Raw genomic sequence first — 22,836 nt, forward strand, 5'->3', positions numbered from 1 at the left:
GCCCAGGTGGCCAAGAAGGCCAATGGCATCCTGGCTTGTATCAGGAATAGTGTGGCCAGCAGGAGTAGGGAAGTGATTGTCCTCTTCTGCTCAGCACTGATGAGGATACTGTGTTCAGTTTTGGGCCCCTCAGCAAAAGAAATACATAAAGTAGCTGGAGCATGTCCAAAGAAGGGCAGCGAAGATGGTGAAGGATCTGGAGAACAAGTCTTCTGAGGAGCAGCTGAGGGAACTGGGGTTGTTTAGAGAAGAGGAGGCTGAGGGGAGACCTTATTGCTCTCTATAACTACCTGGAAGGAGGTTGGAACAAGGTGAGTGTCAGTCTCTTTTCCCAAGTAATAAGTGCTAGGACAAGAGGAAATGCACTCAGGTTGCATCAGGGGAGGTTTAGATCGGATATTAGGAAAATTTTCTTCACAAAAAGGTTATCAAGCACTGGAACAGGCTGCCCAGGGAAGTGGTTGAGTCACCGTCTGTGGAGATATTTAAACAATATGTAGACATGGTTCACAGGGACGTGGTTTAGTGGTAGACTTGGTAGTGTTAGGTTTATGGTTGGACTCAAGGGTCTTTTTCAACCTAAATGGTTCTATGATTCTATGAAAACAGACCAACAGTGTAGAAATTACTTGCCCGGGTTCATGTGGTAGTTCAGTGGCAGCTGAGGTTACAACCTCCCTTAACACTTGCCAACAAGCTTTGCATTCTTGACATTCTCCCTATAAATCTGTCCAGCTGTACTCTGAGGTTTAATAGGGCACTCAGGCAACTTCCTTGTATTATGCTTTCTATGATTACAAGTCCTTTAATCAGGTTTGTATTTGGGAATTTGAAGACATAATTGTTGTTTCAGCTGTCTCCCTTAAATAGGTAAAGATGATCTTTATGTTCTGTTTATACCTGTAGTAACCTATTTTCTTCTTTATGGAGATTGGCATACTTTTTTTTCTACAAAATTGTATTTTATGTGTTTAGGGAGAAACTTATTCGCCTTCAGCATGAGAACAAGATGTTAAAGTTGAACCAAGAAGGTTCTGACAATGAAAAGATTGCCTTGTTGCAGAGCCTTCTTGACGATGCAAACTTACGGAAGAATGAACTGGAGACAGAAAACAGGTAAGAAGTTTTGTCCTCTGGTTCAATTGATTTTTCTGGCAATGCCATATACCATTGACTGTAATATGTCCAATGCTGGGCTCCCCAGTACAAGGAAGACATGGACATACTGGATTCAGTCCAGTGAAAGGCCACGAGGATGTGATTACAGGACTGCAGCATCTTTCATATAAGTAGAGTCTGAGTGATAGAGACTATGTAGCCTGGAAAAGAGAAGGCTCAGGGCAGATCTTACTGATGTTTGTAAGTATCTGATAGGAGGGTCTAAAGGAGATGGATCTAGACTCTTCTCAGTGATGCCCAGTAACAGGGCAGGAAGCTGTGGGCAGAAATTGAAACATATTAAATTTCATCTAAATATAAGAACATACTTTTTTTTTTTTTTTTACTGTGAGGGTTGCTGAACACTGGAATAGGTTGCCCAGAGAGGTTGTCTTGGAGATATCTAAAACCCAGGGCAGCCTGCTTTAGCTGACCTTGCTGGATTAAGCCAACCAGCATACAGACATCCACGATGCTGATGGGTCGAGACAGCATGCATCTGAGTGTGCTAAGGTAGCTGGCTGGTATTGTTTTGAGGCTGCTCTCTATTTAAGCTTTGAATCTGCTCTGTATCTAATCTTCCCTGATCTTCCCCTTTGATTGGGAAAGGTTTCTGAAGCCTGGGAAAAGGTAAATACTGCATTCACTGTCAAGGAAGACAAGAAAGAGAGTCTGGAGAACTACAGAGTCTTGTTAGCCACAACTCATTTTCTGGGAATTTCATACAGCAAGTCCATCAGGAATCTGTTTCCACGAGGGACAAGAAAGTGATTGGGAAAGGCCAACATTGAATTTATTCAGGGCAAATCATACCTGTCTAATCCAACTGTCTTGACAATGAGATGACTGCCTATGTGAAGAAGGGTAAAACAGTAGACGGTACTTACCTTAGCTTTAGCAAAGCCTTTGGCACAGTCTCCCATACTATCCTTATGTTCAGAATGGTTAGATATAGACTGAATAAGTGGACAGTAGAGTGAGTGGAAAGTTAGTTGGACAGCCAGGCCTAAAGCGTTATCAGTGGTACAAAATCCAACTGGCAACCAGTTCCTCAGGCATTAATATCAGGACCAATGCTGTTCATTACCTTTATTAACAACATGACTGATGGGAGGGCCTATGCCCTCAGCACGTTGGAGGATGGTACTGTGTTGGGAGGGGTGACTGATACGCTGAAAGGGAGAGCTGTTGTTCAGAGGAGCTCAGCAGTCCAGAGAAATGAACTGATGGGAGCCCTGTCCCTGCCTGGGGGGAGCCTGGCAATGCTGGCTGGGACCAGTGGGCTGGGGAGCAACTCTGCTGCAAAACCCCTGGGGTTCCTGTGGGCAGTAAAGGTGGTGTGTCAGCTGGGGACCTTGCAGCTGACTGTGACATGGGCTGTCCTCACCAGGGTGCAGGCAGTCAGTCTGGAAAATGATCCGAAGCCTCTCATCACTACTTGTGAGATTACATGTGAACATAGCACCTAATTTTGGTTTCCCAGTGCAAGACACACATGGGTGTACAAGAGTGCAGCAGAATACTGCTAAGGTGCAGAACGCTGGAACATGTGATATGTAGGATAAGACTGAGAACTGGGTTTGATCAAGCCAAAGAAAAGGTGGCATAGAGGAGATAGAACTGTGCTCTACATCTACGTGATGGGAAGGTGTCAAGAAAACAGAGCTAGACTCTTCTCTGAGATTGATAGTGTAAGGACAAGAGGCAACAGACACAATATGGAGTATGGGTCTGAGCTCTGGAAGAGACGCCCAAAGAGATTGTCAGATCTCTATCCTTACAGGTGTCCAAACCTGGACTGGACATGGTTCCCAGCAATCTGCTGTAAGTGCACCTGCTTTAACGAGGAGGTTGGATTTAGACAACCTCTGGAGATCCCTTCCAACCTACAGGTTGATAGGATTCTGTGACTCTGTGAAAGCAGTAAGCTGTTAGCTCTCCCACAGTAAAGCTGACTGTTAGAAACTCTTGTTTCATGTGTATAGAAATGATTTCTTAATACAGACATTTACGTTGTCTTGGGAGAGTATCAGAATGTTCTGGATTACTACAGGCTCTAGTCTATGGAACTGCTGTATGTTCCAACTACTGTTGTAAATTTTCTGTGAATAAAATACAGTATCGCATCTCTTGTGTAGAAGACCTGAAAACACTGGACACTAAAAATCTCAGGCTTCCTCTTGCAGTTGTTTGGCTTTTTCCTGAAAAAAAATAATTATCTCTTTCCTAGATTGGTAAATCAGAGACTTCTAGAAGTGCAGTCCCAGGTTGAAGAACTACAGAAGTCTTTGCAGGATCAAGGTTCAAAAGCTGAAGATGTAAGTAGAAATGCACATCAAATTTGCATTCAAGTAGTTACCATTTTCGAAACTTTCAGCTTCTTGTAAAAAAAAACATGTAAAAGAAACATGCAAATGGAGTTTTCTGAGAGTTTTCCATATTTACTTCTATGGTCATATCACTAAATTGTGCTTCTCTAAATAGATGTAAGGCATAGTAGACATTTGTCTACAGAAGAAAACCATCCTGTGTAGAGAAGGTGACAAATATGTTTTATTTTATTAATTATGTTTGTTCCAATAGTAAACTTAGCATTAAAATTATTTCATTAAAATAGAGAGTTTTGCAGGGAATGAGGGAAATGTTAATTCTCCGTGTCTTAATAAAGTATTTGAAGTTATTTTTGGTTTAGTTTTCTTAATGAAATTTAAGGCGTTTCCTGCCAGTGGAAGCTGTGTAATTGTGAATGTAAATGTATCTCGTAATCCAAGAAGCCAGGCAGGCCAAAACTAAAAAGAAGTCAAATAATTAGGCCCTCAACATAATGCAGCATTTTCTGTTTCTGTATACGGAGTTTTATTTTTGGTAAGGATACACATTTTGGCAGAGTTAGTGTGGAGAACAACTTTCAGTCTTCCACTCGAAAATTGTGTTTGCCATCTCCTGCATTTGAAAGAAGAAGCTCTAGAACGTTCTTGAAAGCAGTGATTTGCTGACTGTACATGCACAGTGTATGCTCACAATCTCAGTGCATTGTGTTGCTAATTGGCAACAAGTTGTAATGTGTTGCTTTCTATTTGTGTTTTAACTAATTTATATAAAACAGTAAAAGTTTTTACTAGCTGCTTATTTTCATGTAAGCGTGTATTTAATTTAGCTTATCCTTCTGATTTTCAGAATAAACTGTACAAAAGTAAAACACCTAGTTGAGTTTAAATAAGATTATTTTCCTAAGTAATTTAGAATGCATTTTAGAATGCATTTTAAAATAGTTCCCCATACTATTATGTGATTCTGACATATTCTTGTTGTCTTGGTTATTGGCCAAAATCAGATTTTTCAGGGTGAACAAGAATATGAAAAAATTATTCTCAGATATTGAATATTGCAAATGATCCCTGTCTAATTGAATTCAGCTTTATTTACTGCAATTTTAACTGTGTCCCTTTTGGAGGCTCTGGTTTGGACAGTAATTTACGAAATGTCTACAGCTCGCTCACAGGACTGGTAGCCTGTGTAGGTAGCCTGTGTAGGCATCATCTGAGGTGATTCCGTTAAGAGCAAAACACCACCATCACAACACCACAGTACAACCTGCTGTGTGTACCAGGCAGCCCTTGTCAAATCAGAACTGGCAAGCTCATGATGGAGTTGCTACATTCCTGGCTTCTGTGTAGGTTTCACCATGCCAGTGGTGATTTACAGGCACTAATCCTATGGCCTGTTTTGCTGAGTTCAGTGTGTAGGATTTAATTTACTCTTAAAGAAGCAAAAGAGGGTGTATACTCAGAGAAGTATTGAGGCTGCAATAACCTGTGAAGGTATGGACACCTCATCCAGTCTCCCCCAGAAAGCAAGGCAAACCTTAAAGTTAAACCCAGCTGCTCAAGTAGATGTACGTTGTGCTGGGACCACCTGAGCTATCCTTCAGATATCCTTACAAAAAGAGTGATTCTTCAGAAGCATGTGGAAAAGGGGAAGGAGAGACATGGCATACTGTTCATTGATTCAGCATTTTCAGCATGTTTCCTCTGTTTTTCACTACTTTCTTGCAACAATACACTGAAATCATGTTTTTGTATACTTGTCCTGTAAATATGCTCAACTCAGAAAACAGAAGATCCTCTTTGTGTTCAGTCCAGGAATGTAGCATGAGGGTGTGGGGTTTTTTGCTTGATTGATTGGTAGGTTTGGTTTTTTTCAAAGATGAAGTCATTTTTAGGCTTGCCCAAAAAGTAGCAAAATCACTATCCAAACCCAGGCAAGTATCATTGCAATGGTAGATGCTGCTTGCTGAGGCCTACATGGGGAAGCAGTTTTGATTTTGTGTTGAAATGCAGTGGAAGGCAGATGTTAGGAACATATCAGTGCCATTAGGCCTGTAATGGACACTGACACATCCTGTTGGGATGCATGATCTGTCCTGGCTGTTGCCTTGCTAGCCAGGGAAAGGCCTCATTACCACAGTCTTCCAGACTACAGAATCAACTCAGACATGCCTGGTGTGGTGAGAATAGCAGGTTTGATTTATTGTCCTCCAGAAGGCAGTGGTCATGTGTAGGGCTCCTTAACAGGTACCCTGAACAGCTTTGACTACATCATTTGCATGACTTATTATCACTCTGTTTTGTCATCCTTGTTCTACCTTTCTCTGCCCTAATCCCTTCCTATATAAACAATCTTTTTTCAGTTACTTCTACCCCACTGGACATAGTCTTGCTAAATTCAGACCACATCTGGTGTTTCTCATACCATTAGATATGCAATCTTGCTTTATATGCTGTTACTTATACAGTTACTAAGTCCTCCTGACTTGGCACTTCCTAAATAGTCCCCAGAACTGTTACCTGTTCAGATACCTGTGAAGTTCAGCCACTTTGCTTATTTGGTGAAATGCTGGAACAGGTTGCCTAGAAGGGTGGTAGATGCCCCGTCCCTGGAAACATTCAGGGTCAGGTTGGATGGGGCTCTACGCAACCTGATCTGTGAAATCTGACCACATCTCATGGCACGCTCTGTAACTTTTGTCATCTTCTCACAGTGTTAGCAGTGCCATAGTTTCCCTCACCCTGCTAAGTTAGCTTAACCTCGGGCCAGAGCCTAGCTATCTGCCTGTGGCCTTAACATGCAGACCAAAACCAAACTTTGTCCTCAAAAAAGGGACAGATGTGTTCCTTTGGCTTGTTTAAGCATGAAAGAAACTTCCAGCAAAAAGGCTTTCTTTCTCTAGGTTTTTTGATGTAAAAGAAAGGTAGCAATTGGCTACTGGGGATGATACCTGTTTTCTAAAACCACACCATAATAAGTATTTTCCTTTTTTTCTGGTGTTTTGTAAGTCGAGCTTGTTAGCAGTGAGAGGAAAAAGCAAAATAGTGACTGTGCATTTGCTGATTTTTACAGTTTAGTTATAGAAAAATTCTATTATGAACAGATGAAACATTTGAATGAACTTAAATGTAAAACTAGCTTAAAATTAGATAAAGCTTTTTTTTTTTTATTGGGGCTTTTTTAAGAGTCTAGTGTTCCTAGAGAATAACAATTATAGTAATTACTTGTTAGGAGCAGAGGATTTGGATATGTGGCTTTGGATATGTGACTGAGACTGAAAAAAAAAGTAATGTTTGCCTAGTTCTTTAGTAATTTATTTGAATTTATCTGCCTTGCTTGTATATACAGGATCTTTGGGTGGCTAAAATCACACCTTTTACCTTTCATTTTTTTTCCTAGTCTCTTGTTTTGGGTAAATTGTTCTGGGTAAACTCCGTCCTGCTTCTTTTAATTGTGTGTGCTGTTTGTCATTGTTAGTTTCTTGCTTGTGAGAACATATGACTTATCTAGATGGGAGAGGGGTTACTCCCACAACAGTGCTGATCCTGTGCATATAATATATATGAAATTATGGCAGCGGAATCAATGTTGACAAGTAGTTGTGTCTATTCCAAGCTAAACCCAAGTGCAATACAAGGACTGCAAAAGAAAAGCTGAGTTGAATTTTTATTTTCTTACCTTAGGAAAATGGGCACTGCTGCCAATTTTTCCCTTTCTTGTCCAAAACAACCAATAGTCCCCTAAATGATCAGACAGACATAAGTGATAGTAACAATTCAAATGCTTTGTGACCAAGAAAGATGCACATGAACATTTATTGTTACTGAAAATGTGGTATTGCTGCAGTTGTTCAGAGGACTGAAAAAGAAAAAAGCCAAATGGTCAAAAACCGCAGATCCTTAGCTGTAACAAATTTCTGACTCTGAAGTCAGTAGAATCATGCTTACTTGTTTTTACATATTCCCCACCTTTCTTATAGAGCAATAAAGAAATCAACTTTGAAATAATGAAAAAGCATGACCCAGGAATGTGATGAAAGACAGTGTTTTGAAGTATTTACACTATAACAAAGCTAAAAGCTTTTTTGGGTGCACACGGTAATTGTCTGTTGGCCAGGTGTCTAAACCTTTGTTGAAAGACGATTGGAGGAAAAGCAGTGAAGTAATTTTGTTGATCATTTTATTTTATATTTTGATGGCATTCTGGACCATCAGTCACATGCCAGACCTCCAATGTGATTGGTACTGGACAAATACAAATGAAAATGGCAGTTTCTGATTTAAATATTTTACATCTGTCTTGGATTCAGTCAGTGTGGCAATTACACAATTCACAATCACTCCACAAAAACACATGCATCTCTTAATTTTGATTGTAGCCCAATAGACTACATATTTTCTCCTGTTTTGTTACTTGTATGACTTTTGTTTTAAAATGACTTTCCAAAATAGCAGTTGCTCTCCTCTGAAATTCTGGTTTGAACAGAGTGATTTACAAATGTGCTTCTTTACTATTTTTATATTTTTGTTTTTAGTGATATGTTTTAGAAAATGTTACAGGATGAAACTGCTGATGAGAACAGAGGAGAAAAATGCACATGTGTGAAAAAATACATAGCTTTAACTTCTGTTCATGACTTTCTAAATAGTTTCTTCTGTTGGCTGCTGTTTTGCTTTATACTAACGTCATCTCTGTTTCTTGGCATGGGCTTCTGCTCAAGGCTATTGTGAGTATGGCTTTCTATTTACTTAACACTAATTTCAGTTTATAGACTTTTTTTGGAAAGATACTGTGTATGAAGTGAGTTTAAAATTAAAATAAAATTTACTTTGAAGTTTTTGTTCAAAGAGCTTGTCTAAATATGATTTAATCAGAAAGTGGAACACTGTAAGTTGTATGATAATTTTTACATGTCTGTAATCAATAAAGACAAACAGAAAAAGGGTAAAATTTCTTCTATACTCCTATCAGAAACACTCTACTCCCTCTAGTTTCTACAGGGACGGACTTTTACTTCAATTCATTTGCTATGTCTTCATGCAAATTGCATTGCTATATTGGTAGGACAGCTCTTCTAGGAAATTTTGCTGCACTTTCCAATTTTGGGTTAACTTATTAAGTGTAATTACAAAAGTACTGAAGAAAATAAAGCAACTGCCATAGAATTTTGTCATTTATGGATCTTGCTTTCATTGATCTAGTTCCTGGGAAAATATTTGTGAAGTTATAAAGCGCTCTAGTTTCAGGAAGGGCACACAACTATGGGGAGAAGGATTGCTACCACAGAGGATGGCTTTACAGTTGTGATCTAAAACTGAGTGAAGTAAAAAGTTGGATTTTGGTTAGAATGTTAAAATCATATGTTTTAAAATAATTTTGATATTATGTTAAAGCTCCACAATATATGAAAATAAAACATCTAACTTTCTATTTTAGTCAATTCTTCTGAAAAAGAAGCTTGAAGAACATCTGTAAGTATTTTGTTTGCCTATTTTGTTTGCCATTTAGAATTATGTGTTTTCCGTATGGTAAGAAAGGCAGACAGTCATTAATTCTGCATCCAGAAAATATACAACTAAGAGAAATTAGATAACACAGGAACATTTGGGAATCTGCTGTTCAGATACTATTTTCATCTCATAGAAAACCTTCGTGAAAGCAACAAGAGTGGTGAAGGAACTATCGTTTTGTGGTTGTTAGAAAACTTTGCTTAAGATCGTGTAAATCTTTACTCAGAAGGAGTAAGTAATTTTATTCTGAGGAAAGCACTTTAATATAAACAAGATTGATTTGTTTGCTTTTTAGTATACATTACGGAATAAAAGATAACATTTTAGGAAGTGTTATAATTTTGTTCTGCTATTTCTGCACCTCTTTTACTCCCTAAAAACATTTGCTTTTTGACTGGCTTGCCTTTGGGTTTAGCTGTTCTTTCTCAATGTAATCTCAGTTACAAGTATTCGTTTTAGGCATGCATTGTACAATTAACTGTAAGTTCTAAGTTAAGTTTATAATTACTGAGAATGAAGCTGTTTGTTATTACAGTTCTCCATACGCAGTAATGTTTTTCAGCTTGTTTAACAAATATTTCCACAGTGCCATTGTCACTTGTCCTCATGCCCCACAGCAAAAATCAGTTGTGATCTCAGAAATATATCACTATCTGAGGATTTTTTGTATCACTTTATGTTCATTCAAGCACAGTAGTAATATTGGAAAAACAATATGTGCTTTTATGGTTTGTAACAGTGAGAAGCTCCATGAAGCCAACAATGAGCTACAGAAGAAACGAGCTATTATTGAGGATTTGGAACCAAGATGCAATAACAGTTGTGAGTTACCTGTGCAGTCCATTTCCTGCAAAGTATTTCATGTGCAAGGTCTTTAATTATACGCGTATAGGAGGTGCAAGAGAAACAAAATGTACATTTTAAGTGGCAGTGATATGTATGTTGTTGATTTTTCTGGAAGCTATGGTGACCAAAAAGATGCTTTTAATGCTTGAAATGCAGGGGATCACATTTTAGAGACCACCATAGTAAGAAATTACAACGGCCATAGAAATATCAAGTCAGTGTCATACCTGTCTTTGAACGTCAGCTGTTCAGAACTGTCATGGCTTCTAGGACCCTAATTTAGGAGGTACTTGCTGCCACCACCAGGTTATTTTTACTCCCAATTTATGTTCCTTCAGTGTGTTTTCAGAACTGTGTTATAATTTGAGAAAGATTTCAGACATTGGTCAAAGAGGATATATGCCATATTGCTTAGATGGTATCCAGAATCCAGCATGCAGTTGTTTTTTAATACATTAATGCTACTTTTTTCCTGAGAAGAGTTGAAGGAGGTAGATTGGTTTTTTTTCAAGCCTACTGATTATAGATCAAGGCAAAAGATTGCAACCAGTGGCAGCTTGTCTGATTTGTGCCAAAGCAATTTTATTCATAAAGGGAAGATAGAAACATCAGTTCAGTACTCATTACATACATTCTGTATCCAAAAAGAATTTTCATTTGTGTTGAGCTAAAACTGCAGAAGATGTTATAAATTCCACATCTTAGGAAGTGTTAGAACACTGGAAATGAGGTCCAGGGCTTTCATGAGTAGCTAATAAATGCATAATCCTGGCATACTTGAGAAGCTTCAGTGTAAGTGTAACTGTAGTCTTCTGATTCGCTAGCTTCTAAACATTAGGGCATATTGAGGCTTCTGTAGTTATTTCACTGAAATGGCAAGTTGCTTTTTAAAAATCTAGATCTGAACTTTTGTCTTGGTAAAATAAAAATCGTTATACCTTCTTCCTTTTTTACCATGCTCAGGAAATGTGTGTGAATTGTTTTTTCAGATTCTTTTAACTATCCTGGAACCGGCCAAAATGTTTGGGCATTGTGCAAGAATCATGGCATGTTTTGAAAAATGGATTCTTGCAATCTTGGACCATCTGCTATTCCTCTTCTTACCGATCAATGAAAGTCTTACTTCGTCCTCTTACTAGCTTAGTGTTTTCTGAGTGCTTAGAGAGAAATCTGTAGGAAAAACATGAAAAAGCATTTCAAAATAAGGCTGCAAAACAGATGGACGGAGGTTTGCCAATTACCTAATGTTGTCTGAGAACCAGACATCAGTGTTATATGCTGTTTGATCCAGGATGATGCAATTAATCTTTTTTCCCTGAGATCTCAGAAGATGTATAGAAGTATAAGCAATAATGGCCTGACATATATCGACACAGGAAGAGGCTGTGCAATGATAGCGTTCTACTGGTGTGCATTGCTGCTTAAGAAAATGTGGGGGAGAAATTAAGTTGACTATATTCATGTCACCGGTTGATAAATTATGTCCAGTGTTACAGTTTAGCATTTTTAAGCAAGAGTTGTGCCTATTAAGAATTAATCCTCTTACATAAAGTAGGAAAACATATTTATCTGAGTTACAATAGCAAGATATTATGGAACCTGTAATTCATTAGTCAACTCATTTTCTAAGTGTATTGAGTAATGGGATTGACTGATGATTCCATATCTCTTTTAATATTTTTATAGTATTTTAATATTTAATAGTATTTAATTTTAATTAAATTAATTTAATTAAATTAATTTTAATATTTAATAGTATTTTTAATAATTTTAAAAAACAAAATTTGTATACAAAACAGCCATCTTTTGAGATTATATAGGAGTAGGCATTTTTAATGTGTTTCTGAGCAGTTCAGTAATTAAAACTATGCTATCTGCTACATCAGTTTCCTTATGTTAGCTTGCCTTAAATGTCTGTTGAAAAATATTAAAACAAACATGTTATTTTCCAATGTGTGCATCTCCTGACATAAAGCACTCAAAATAGAAGAATTGCAAGAAGCTTTACGAAAAAAGGAGGAGGAAATGAAGCAAATGGAAGAGCGGTACAAAAAGTATTTGGAAAAGGCCAAAAGCGTAAGTATATGTGTTCCATGTCAACGATTCCTCTCTGATGGACTGCACTACATGTCTGCTCTGCAGGAATAAAAGTAAAGGAGGTATCTGTGTACACACTAGCAAGTGAAAGAGAAGGAAGACCCAGTGAGTTCCTTGTATCTTCTTACTGTTACAGTCCCTAATACTGATTAATTCTGCAGAGGATTTTACCCTATTTCTGTGTTCATGACTGTCCTCTTTTGCTGCCAATCCATAAGGCCTTCCAATGCCTCTGTACAAATGTATACCCACTGCTACAAATTTTTGAGAGTCACCCAAACACTGTTAAGCACAGTTTCATGTCGGCTGATGACAAGAGGAGGGTGTTAAACCCTTTTTGATGCTGGTATAACCTATTTCTTTGCAGAAATTCTTCCAGACTTCTGTCTCTGAGCGACAAATTAGTAGATCAGCTGACATGGTGTCTGTACTAGGACTGGCAGTTTAGAAATGTGTATTTTAGAGTTGGAGAACCACCTATCTAAACCAACTCAAGGAGAGGAAGCTGTGTGAGCAGAAGTGCTCTTTAACTGGCATTTTTCCTGAGACTTTGGGGACTTCTGGCACAGTTGCCATGAGGAGTTCTACCTCTTTGTACACACAAATATAGCTTAGTTACACCAGGTACAGTCACAGTTGGACCAACAAACTCTGGGTTTTGCCAGATAGTTTCTCTCTATTGAGATAGTACGTCTAATGTTTTTACATCAGATGACAGATGTCTGATAGTTTGGCAAAGAGGAAAAAGGAAGTTCGCGGTTCTTTCCTTCACAGGTGGCTGGATCTGTGTATGTGTGTTTCTAGATGGTGTAGGCTTCTTGTGGTGCTCAGTAATGTCTGTCTTACATGGAACAGATAATGTGATACACTCTTTTATAAATACAGCTTTTAGCTACTTCAGATTTTATCAGGTCCTAATTGCCGACATAAATTGCTGCTTCTTTTTGAGGGGCTCAGAATTTACAGGCAGAGATAATTATGCATGTGCCAGAGCCATCTTTACCAATTTAAATTTGATTTTGCTTTCTTTGTTGATCTTTCACCCCTGATTTCTATTAATGTTCTGGTTTAGCTAGCTGGTTTAGAAACTGTTTTAATATGGACTGCTTTATTGATGCTTTTTACAAGTAAAGTGATCTTTTTAACTGAACCACCTTTGAGAGCTGTTACATTTCTCTGATGATGTTCAGCATTCTCTTAAACCTTTACTGCTTAATATACGCTTCTGTCGAGAAGATGACTGATATTTAAGTGTGATACTGAGGATGTAGGTATACTACCAGCTTTGAAATGGCAATATTGTGGTCTCAATCGTAGTCCAGTTTCTTCTGTTACTAGACTTTGATATTTTATTGGAGTTTCTCAAAAGCATACCTGTGTCTTTGTTCATCTGACCATGGTAGTATTAAGATCATTGCTGTGGCTGGGTATTGTTAAATAGGAAACTGTAAGTAGGTTCGTAATTTGGTGACACTTTATGCTTCCTTCCTTCCTTTACTTCTGTGTCGTTTCCTCAATGACTTGTTATGAGACATTTCAAAAGTCTGTCACAATTTCTGCTTTCAATAAGGTTTATTTGCATGTACTGTGTTACTATCAGGTGTTCTACAGAAGAGTAGCATTAATTATTTTAGTTAAGTTAGCTTTTTGTGATTCTCTTATCAGCTTTCAGTGGGTATTTTTGTTTGGTTTTTTGGTGGGTTATTTTGGTTGGGTTTTGGGGTTCAGGTTTGTTTTTTGGCAGGGCGGGGGAGACAAGTACAATCATTACAGCCTTCCACTATAGAAACTATATCCAGGTCTGTCTAATGTGTATTTTCTTAGAAACACAGTACGCTTTTATGAATCTTTCTTCATGAGTACCATTCAGTAAAAATGACTTACTAAAATGTAAAGCAATGATTTATTTCAGCATCTGGACACAATTCTGAAATGGGTAGAAAGGCAAAATATGTGAAGTCTCTATATATCCAGAGTTTGTTAAAAAGTTTTAAGCTATTTTCTATTAACAGCTTAGTAATCTAAGCATTTTGCTGGATTTGTTCTTAGTGTAGCTCTGTGTTTGCTAGTACTCATGCTACCCATGTTGGATGCCACATATGATCATAACCAGGTGTCCCTTCATCTTATTAGTAACATAATGATCATGCACATGCCACAGATGCTTCTTGGCTTAACAGAGCTACCAGGAAGGGTGGCACCTGGTACCCCAGCTAGGAGAATCATGGAATCTTTCCGTAAGGACCAAAGCAGTCCTTAGGCTGGAGAAATTGACAAGTAGGTAAACTTTAGCTATAAAGAAACCTTTGCAAAAATGTTTCTACCACTGTGGTCCCGAAGTAGTGCAGCTAGGGGTAGGAGCTGCCTATGTGAGTCTGGGATACCGAACCATTTAGATGGCACTTTTTCCTATTGGTGATTTTGTTTCACACTCCCGTAAAAGAGAGCCCAGTTCAGCTGCTTTAACGTATCATGGCTGATGTTAAGAGGCAGAGCCCCTGTCATGCTGGCTGTCAAGATTGCTCTGCAGAAGTCAGCCTCTTAAAACTGTGCATTCCTGTTTCACATTTTGGAGTGTCATTTCTTACCACTGACGTATTTTAAATCACTTTTTTTATTTCTTAACCTGACTTAAAAGTTTGTAATTCCTTGATGTCTTTCCCTTCAATTAGATCACTTTTGCAGGATGTAATGAAAACCAAGCTTGCTTCTCTTACAGGTCATCCGTACTTTAGATCCTAAGCAGAACCAGGGTGCAGCTCCTGAGATTCAGGCTCTGAAAAATCAGTTGCAGGAGCGAGACAGAATGTTTCATTCCTTGGAGGTAGTAATCCTTATGTTTCCTGGTAGATGCATATTTCCTCATTGTTTTTTAGTCATAGACTAAACTTTTATTATACTTTGGTTTTAAATTTATCCTTTTTTGATATTTGTTTTATAGAAAGAATATGAAAAAACAAAAAGTCAAAGAGAAATGGAGGAGAAATTTATTGTTAGCGCCTGGTACAATATGGTAAGAATCTTCCAAACCTTTTATTAAAAAAAAACAAAGGGAACAAACTATTAACATTAGTTGCATCTGGATTGTTTATAACAGCATTATTTCACTTTACAGATTTTTTTTTAACTTGAAAAGCATTTTCCAGCACACAGAAACAAATGCTATTTAATAATTTTAAGCTATCACTATATAAGAGTATGTTCCTGTGAAAGCCTTGGGGTAAATAAAAAAGAATGTGTTTTGTTAATTTCAAGTTTTAAAACCATAAATGGCACTTTCTAGAGGGAAGGATACCTCAGGTTACTATTTTGTAATTCCAGCTCTTCAGTTATACAGATTTACAGTGCTCAATTTACTTTCTTCTTTGATTCTCCACTCTCCAATCCTCCAGTTGTTTCTAATGAAGGGGAACAAGAAAAACAATACAGCTTACTTGCTGCAGTAAGTGCTCTGAGAAACAACCCCTTTAACTTGGGTGCAGGTTTAGCCCCATGCAAAGGGTGACCATAGAGGCAAGACCCTCACTTAAGTTATTTAAACCGTAAGGAAGTGATCTGTGCAGCTTTTGCTGGGCCTGTATGCCAGGAGGCTTTTCACCCTTGTCAAATGTGTTCAAGATTTCTCTTTGGCAGAGTGTGGTTGCAATGGAACTGACCTTCAGACAAAGAATCCCTGACCTGTGTAACATTCATGTTTCATTCTTCTTCATCACAGAGTTAAAATTCTTCCTCTCTGTCTTCCCTTGGAAGTTTCCTTCTTGCTGTTCTATGTTCTTGTTACATCCATCAGTAGTAAGCCAAAAACGTTACTTAAGCAGAGTGTTTGAATCCTTTAAATATTGAAGGCATTTTCAAGTGACTAGTGTCCTTGACCAATTTTCTAACATTAGTCCCACTGACAAGCAGAAGACAAACCTTGACTAAGAGCTGTGGTTCAATAGCCTGTCGTGAACACTACGACGAGCATTGATAGCTTTGTCTGTGTCTCCCTCTAATTAGCCTCTGCTTTTATACACAACTGCACAACCCATCACAGTTTCCCTCATTTCCTCCTTGCATTTACTCCTGCTGAAAGCATACTTTCTCTCAAGATGCGCTCCTGCCATATAAGCTGCTATTTTCACGGAGGATGACAATTATTTTCAGAAGAAAAGTACTCTTCTAGCTCAACATGCTGAAGAGGGCCAGGGTGGGGAAGGGAAGCACTTTTGAAAAGACTCATTCAGTTACCATATGTTTATGTGGAGAAGCATATGTTCAATCTGGGACGCTGGGGGGCCTGCTTCTCAGCAGTTACTCCAAACCCGGACAATGGGTGGGGCGAGGGGGAAAGAACACCACACAAAGAATTAGGAAGAATATCTTACTTTTATCCTTCAAAATATGATGCTTTGTGTTTGAAATTCAAAATCGTTTAGTCAGTGTTGGTGAAGAGGGAGATAATAAAATGTAAATGAGTAAAGTTGTTCAGTGTTATGTGTTGGTATTCACTGAGAAGTTTCTCTTTGTCCATAGGGAATGACTCTGCATAAAAAAGCAGCAGAAGATAGACTGGCTAGTACAGGCTCAGGACAGTCCTTCCTGGCTAGACAAAGGCAAGCCACGAGCACAAGGAGATCTTACCCTGGTCATGTCCAGCCAGCAACAGCAAGGTAGAGAAGCCTTGCCCTTAGAAAGAAAACTGCCCTGTGATCCAGGCCACTTCTGTTGCAAGTGACAACATTCAAGGAAAATCAACCAGCATCCCTTCTCTTTCTCCCTTGTTACTGCTATTATTTTACAGTCTCCCTTGTTACTGCTATTATTTTACAGTTCAGGAAAGGATTTTATTATGGTTTCTCATTGTTCTGTAATGCCCTTTGCTTATATTTTTCGGAGTCCACCTGTCTCTGCATTTTTTGAATGTGCCAAAGTTCTGGAAACATCTAGAGGAGCGCTGTGTAACAACAGTGTCTTGTATGAAGTCTGGTCTCTTACGAAAAGCCTCATACGGCTGTGTAACAATGTAAATTTCCTGTCACAGTTGATACATTTGTGCCTATAAGGGTTGTTATGCTTTATAAGACTGTCTTTGTTCAAAGGGAATTAGGCATTTTATTTCATGTGCTAACCTGTTGCTTCACAAAAATGCTGAAAAAACATCACAGAAATGCAAAATTAGTATATAATTTTATTGTGAACTATATTTCCTACTAAAAAACTTAACAATTGCAAAAAGAATGACTTTTTTTTTTTTAAATCTACATGCAAAATTTCCTCTTATCCTTGGTATTTAACAGGGAAGCAGGATAATTTTTTTCAGGTTTTTCTTTGTCTACTGGTGTAGATAAGAAAGTTTTGCTGGCAGAGCTGAATATTATCAAATGGATTGTTCCACTCTTCTTGGTCAAGTGTATGCTTAATATATATTATAAAAAGATTGAGAAATATTTAGAATGTTCTAATATGTTACTACATCATGCATTTAAGAGAGACATTATATTATGGGTGAACAGTACCTAATGGATCAAGGCCCTGATTAATACTATTGATATTAATGTAATCCAGTTGTCATCCCCTACTAAAAGACTTGCTTTTAATATATTGATTCAGGGTATAATTGTATCAGTTGCCTTACTAATGGTACCAGTGCCTTCAGGTGAGTTTGTTGCTGACTTTACTGGAAACTGTCTGTGATTTGTTGTACTGCCTTTTTTTCGTGTGTAGCTGGTTAATTGTACGTCACTCATAGTAGCACCTTCGTGTTGATCAGTGGGGTGGATGGTGGCCCATACTATTAATTTAGATTCTGTTCCTACAAAGTTCTGGGTTTTTTCCCTAATTCTGTGCTCTCCCTATCATTTTTGTCAAAGAATTGATGTACACAGAGGACCTGTGCATTGGTTGAAAATTTCATATACATGCATCCTGTGGTGATTCAGTTTTAAACATTTTTCATTTCAGATTGCACATTCAGTCTGGTTTGTAAATTTATTCTTTTACCTTATTTTAATGCCCTCCCAAGTGAAGACTTTTTTTTCATAAATCCCTTTAGAGAAAAAACATGCTAGCATTTATTAATCAACTGAAGATCTATGTTAATTCACAACTTGGGTGGAATGAGCAAAGGATAATTAAAACAAGCACGTCTAGATTAAAGGATAAGGAACCAGTGAATGACACTTTTAGATATTGTTTTATCCTCAAGTACATAATCTTTTTTAATCTAGGCTAAGAAGTTCATTGAATATGCATCTGAAAAAATTCATTAGTTCTGATTCCTCCACGCTTTGTAATGTGTAAAAAGATGCTGAAGTCAATGAACTGCATACAGATTTGTCTTTTATTCCTCATATTTGGAAACCACTGATTTTCTAAAAATTCCCTTTATGTACTTAGTGTATGACATGTCTGGTCTATGCTTGCAAGATTAGATAAAACAGTGAAAGTATTTTCTTGTGTGCAGAAAGGTAGCAATGTAAAGGAAGTTTAGGGCAATTTCTGTAGCTCAGTGGGGGGATACTAGTTTCGTTGTCTCTTACTGAGATAGAGAATGCTAAAGGGGCAAGAAGTCATATGTGTTACCTAGTAAGATGACCACTGTTTGTGTGGGACATCTTTTACTGATCTTATTGTGCAATCATTCTAGTCATTTGAAGAACTCTACCGCATGCCGTGTGTGAACAGGAGCAAATAAGATCACTTCTCTGAAGGAATTTGATGTTCTTGTTTGAGAACACAGCATTTTGTATCACCCAGAGAAAGAATCTAAGACTACCTAAAACTCCATTTTTATTTAAGTCTGGCTGGCTCTGTGTGTTACCAAGCTGCTGTAGCCTATTTGTGAAGGCAAGGAATACCAGGACATTAATGGAAAGTTTTATCTCTTAGTTTTGTCTAATAATTTAATTTCCTGTTGCTATTAATTAGGTGCAGGTCTAAAATAACACAATCTGCACACTAGCATAAAACTACTTTTAACATTTGTTTTATCATTTTGCCTCCAAAGTTGTGATGACAGGCAAATGCCCCTGGCAGTCAGGAGATGAATAAATGCTGACTAGAAGACTCATTTTTAGCTTTTACTTTCCTCTCTCATAGCTTCTTTTGCTTCTTGGTTGTGATTGGCTTTTACCTTCTGCTTTGTGGTTCTGGTTGGTCTTTCCTTTTCCCTTAATATAAGACACTGAACTGTTTTCCATACTTCCCTTCAAGAACTTATAATAGCATTATATAGCATCAAAGAGCAAAACGAGACTAATATTGAATCTGTGCTTTACTGTTGGTCATAGTAATAGTTAGGCAAGATTGAACAAGCATTTTGGCTTTTGAGAATTAGCAAACTTATAGAAACTCTGGTGTTTCCTAGAATTTAGGCTGAATATAAAAATATACTCCAGACTTACAGACTGTTGCTATCCAGTTCCAGGAACTCGTGTTCTATCTTCTAATGGTAATCATCAGGAATTTAATTCCTTGTTCTTCAGCATTTTACTTCTATTATTTGCTACATACATCAATTCTTAATCTTTGGGTGTGGATGAATGCAGGTGGTGAACATTATTAAACCCTCTTTCTCACAAGAACAGCTTCTTTATTGAAAGGGTTCAGCTTCATTATTTCCCTCGCTTATTATGTAGCTTTGAAAGTAGTGTGGTATTAAGAAAAAGAGGATCAGAGTGTGACTTCAGGGAATAAGCACATGTATAGATGAGCTACCAATGAATGTTGTCTATTTGTTTTATCTTCAGTAATAAAAGAATATAAGCAAAAAAACCCTGTAAAACAGAATTCTCTCAGTACTTCAGATTCTTCTAAGAAGCTTTTAGGAACACTTTTTCTGGGGCAGCAAATGCTATTTATATCAAACTGTAGTGGTAATTATTAAACCAATGCTATATCCTGTCCTGATACACTACAGAAAAGCTCTACAGATTGAGGTTAAAGAGAAAAGATTCTCCAGGGCAGTGGTGAAACAACTGAAGAGTTCATGAGACTACATCCCTGAGCACTGTGCCAAGGATCTGCCCAGAATAATCTTTCTGAGAGATTTTAATTAATGCCAAAAAAGATAACACTTAAATGGACGAATACTTCCATTGTTCAGAGCTGAAGCTTAGTTTCTGGTCTTAAAGGATGTGTGCGCAGTCCAGTTCATATCCTTCCATGGACCGTGAATTTGTCAGCATATCTGATCAGACATTACCAGAAAGAATATTCAGGTTCCCCATTTTCTTGATAGCAACACATAACCACTTGGATCATAACATGTACTTTCCAAGTGCTGTGAGACTGAACTAACCTAGTTTAAAGGCTGTGTGTTCCACCCACAGTGCAAAGGAGAATAAACGACTAGAGCACACAGCTTTATATGTTGTAGAATGAAGTAAATACATAATGGCTACAAGATGCTTTTCATGATCTCTTTGGAAATAAGCAAATGGTAATCTTGTGCTGTTCTGATGTCACTTGAGATAGCAGTAATGCTTCTGCAAGTTTTCTGTGGGTTTCTATTCATGTAAGGAGCACCGGCAATTTTATATTCATTCTGTATGAAAGAATTAACAGTGAATATTCCTATTACTGCATTATGATGATCTTAAATAGTAAGTGGTATGTGCAAGCTGTCAAGAAAATTTAAGAGGATTTGGCAATTTTAAAGTCCTCAGTATTTTGAAATGTTCGAGTGGCTTTTGCTTTTCCTCAGTTCTCTAGTATATGAGACAATCCACCTAGCAGCTTCCTGGATGATTTTTAGTGGATTTAATTGTCTTGATGCGTTGACACTTTCTGTAGACTTGGTAATTGGAAAATAGTTTAATTTCACCACTTGATTTTCTTCTAGTTAACGATTTGGAGGAGCACTCTCCTGAATGTGGCTAATTTTTGGTTTTGTTATGAAGCAAAAAAGTACCTGAATTCTACTCATTTTACAGAAATTTTTATTCTTGCCCAACATTTTGACTTTTTGCAAGGATTGATGAGGGAGGTATTTTTTGCACTCAAAGTCAGCTATACAATACTGACTTCTTATGGGTTTTTGCACATGTGTTTTAGGTAGAATGTGGACTCTGTGTTTTGCAGTAATATTGTATTGATAAACTTAAGTATCTCCGAACAAAGTTTAGCAAGTTTTGCAGGTGTTTTCCTCACCGGTATTGTGCAAGTAAATAGCTACAAGAGGTTACTCTGTCAGGAAATACTTCCAAGGGGTGTGTTTTCCTCTAAGCCAAGTAGTCATACTTATGGGGAGTCACCTACAGAGTAGTTCAGTAGCTGGATTATGACTGAAATGTTATCTCAGGAAATCAAGCACTTACAAAGAAACCTTTTCAGAAGTCCTTCCTTAGAACAGATGTATTAGCTGATGCTGGCAATATGATACATTTAGCATTCTGTTAAAATGAAGAGATGTTAAATGTATGGATCAGGTAGGCAAGAAATTCAGTGAATGAGTTTTTGAACCTTAGAAACTGCACACAGCCCTCCCAAACCAGAGCAGTCCAGCACCCTTCTGTATTGGCAAGAGCACTGCGTTTTGATGTGCCTTGCATCAGGAGAGAGAAGTGAAATCTTGAGTTAACTCATAGGTTGGTGTAGGAGCAAGTAACATACTTGCACTCAGAACATCTCCACAAGCCAAATCGTATTATTGGCTTGTGGCAGATGTCAAATTCTAATATGATCCTAGCCATACCTCCAGTTTGTCACTTTCAAAGAATCAAGAAAATGTCCTGGCATGACTGATTGCATTGCCTTGCTCCTGTGATCTTTCTTCCCTCTGGAGGTCCACAAAAGGAGCAGAAGCTTGTCAGTGACTCTGCAGGCTGTAAGTAAAAATAAAGGGTGATTTCTTCAGTTTGAAGGTGGAGGACATTTCAGAAAGAGTAACATGGTTATTTTAATTGTCAGAAAAGTGGTCAGTTGTCAGCAGTTTGAAGATCTGTTATCTACTGTAGCATGGCACAAATCTGAAATACTGCAAAAGCAAGTATTTCCACAGGTATAGGATAGCTTATTCTGCAAATGGAACTTGAATCCCTAATGATTATTCCTAACTTAAAGAGAAGAGAAAGTCAACACAGAGGCCAATTGTTAGCTTGTTAGCATGCTTGTGTTGTTAGCTCTATCATGAAAAAAAGCAGAATTTTAAGAGAAAATACCAAATTGTGTAATATTTATGGAGTTATAAAATAGTTGTAGTGAAACCATCAGACTTTTGATTTGGATTTGAATATAACCTTCACTATGTAATTTGAAATTTTATAAAGCGGAGATTATAGTTCTCAGAAGATTAGCATGGCCCCTGCGCAAGGATGGCATGCAAATTTGTGAAGCATTCCTTATTTTTTTTGACTGTTGAACTTGATGATCCTAGAGGTCTTTTTCAACCGTAATAATTCTATGAAAGATCAGTAAGCAGGAGACTAAACCTATTTCCTGGAGGAATCAGTGGTTCTGAGAGAGATTTTAAAGCTTTTATTTAGCAGTATCAGTAAAATCTTAGAATAATTATAAGCATGACATTATCAGGCCACAATTCTTCGAATTTATAGTCTGCTTTGTATTTTCTGGTTGTAAGAGTTATAAAAATGCAAATGGTGTTAATAAAGCTCTGGAGATGCTATGTTGAAAGGCTCCTTTAAAAAATCTAAAGGAAATACCATGGAGAAAGACTCAGAATAGATGCAGAAAGAAAAATGAACTTTAGAAGTAGAAGCCAGTAAATAATAAAGTCACGAAATCTGCAGGAAGAGGAATCTGGAGGTGGCTACTTCAAAAGTGGAAGCTTGGCAGAAATATTTGGGAAGAGTGTCTAGTGTTACACTTGAAAGTGAGTAGACTGGATTGCCCTGATAGCTTTGGTGATTGCGTGACAAAGTACTGCTTACAGACCGCAGATTGTGGGCTACAGAAA

At 37.7% G+C, this 22,836-nt stretch overlaps 1 protein-coding gene and 1 non-coding gene across 4 annotated transcripts in view; both read left to right on the forward strand.

The window, feature by feature from the left end:
• The window catches only part of HOOK3 (hook microtubule tethering protein 3), a 93,147-nt gene that overhangs the window by 65,107 nt on the left and 5,204 nt on the right, over positions 1-22,836 (forward strand). For 2 of the 3 annotated variants that reach the window (XM_075079106.1, XM_075079108.1), the window contains 8 exons: positions 976-1,116; positions 3,389-3,476; positions 8,923-8,957; positions 9,736-9,818; positions 11,818-11,918; positions 14,659-14,763; positions 14,881-14,952; positions 16,455-16,591. In XM_075079106.1, coding sequence (XP_074935207.1) covers positions 976-1,116; positions 3,389-3,476; positions 8,923-8,957; positions 9,736-9,818; positions 11,818-11,918; positions 14,659-14,763; positions 14,881-14,952; positions 16,455-16,591 — 762 coding nt within the window. Of the gene's footprint in view, positions 1-975; positions 1,117-3,388; positions 3,477-8,922; positions 8,958-9,735; positions 9,819-11,817; positions 11,919-14,658; positions 14,764-14,880; positions 14,953-16,454; positions 19,983-22,836 lie in introns of those variants that run through there. The other variant, XM_075079107.1, reaches the window with a different exon arrangement.
• LOC142050849 (U6 spliceosomal RNA) lies at positions 22,161-22,269 on the forward strand. Its single transcript, XR_012658159.1, has one exon. It is a non-coding gene; the product is annotated as a U6 spliceosomal RNA (small nuclear RNA).

The sequence above is a fragment of the Phalacrocorax aristotelis genome, chromosome Z (assembly GCF_949628215.1).
Source record: "Phalacrocorax aristotelis chromosome Z, bGulAri2.1, whole genome shotgun sequence".
In the NCBI taxonomy this organism is placed as follows: Eukaryota; Metazoa; Chordata; class Aves; order Suliformes; family Phalacrocoracidae; genus Phalacrocorax; species Phalacrocorax aristotelis.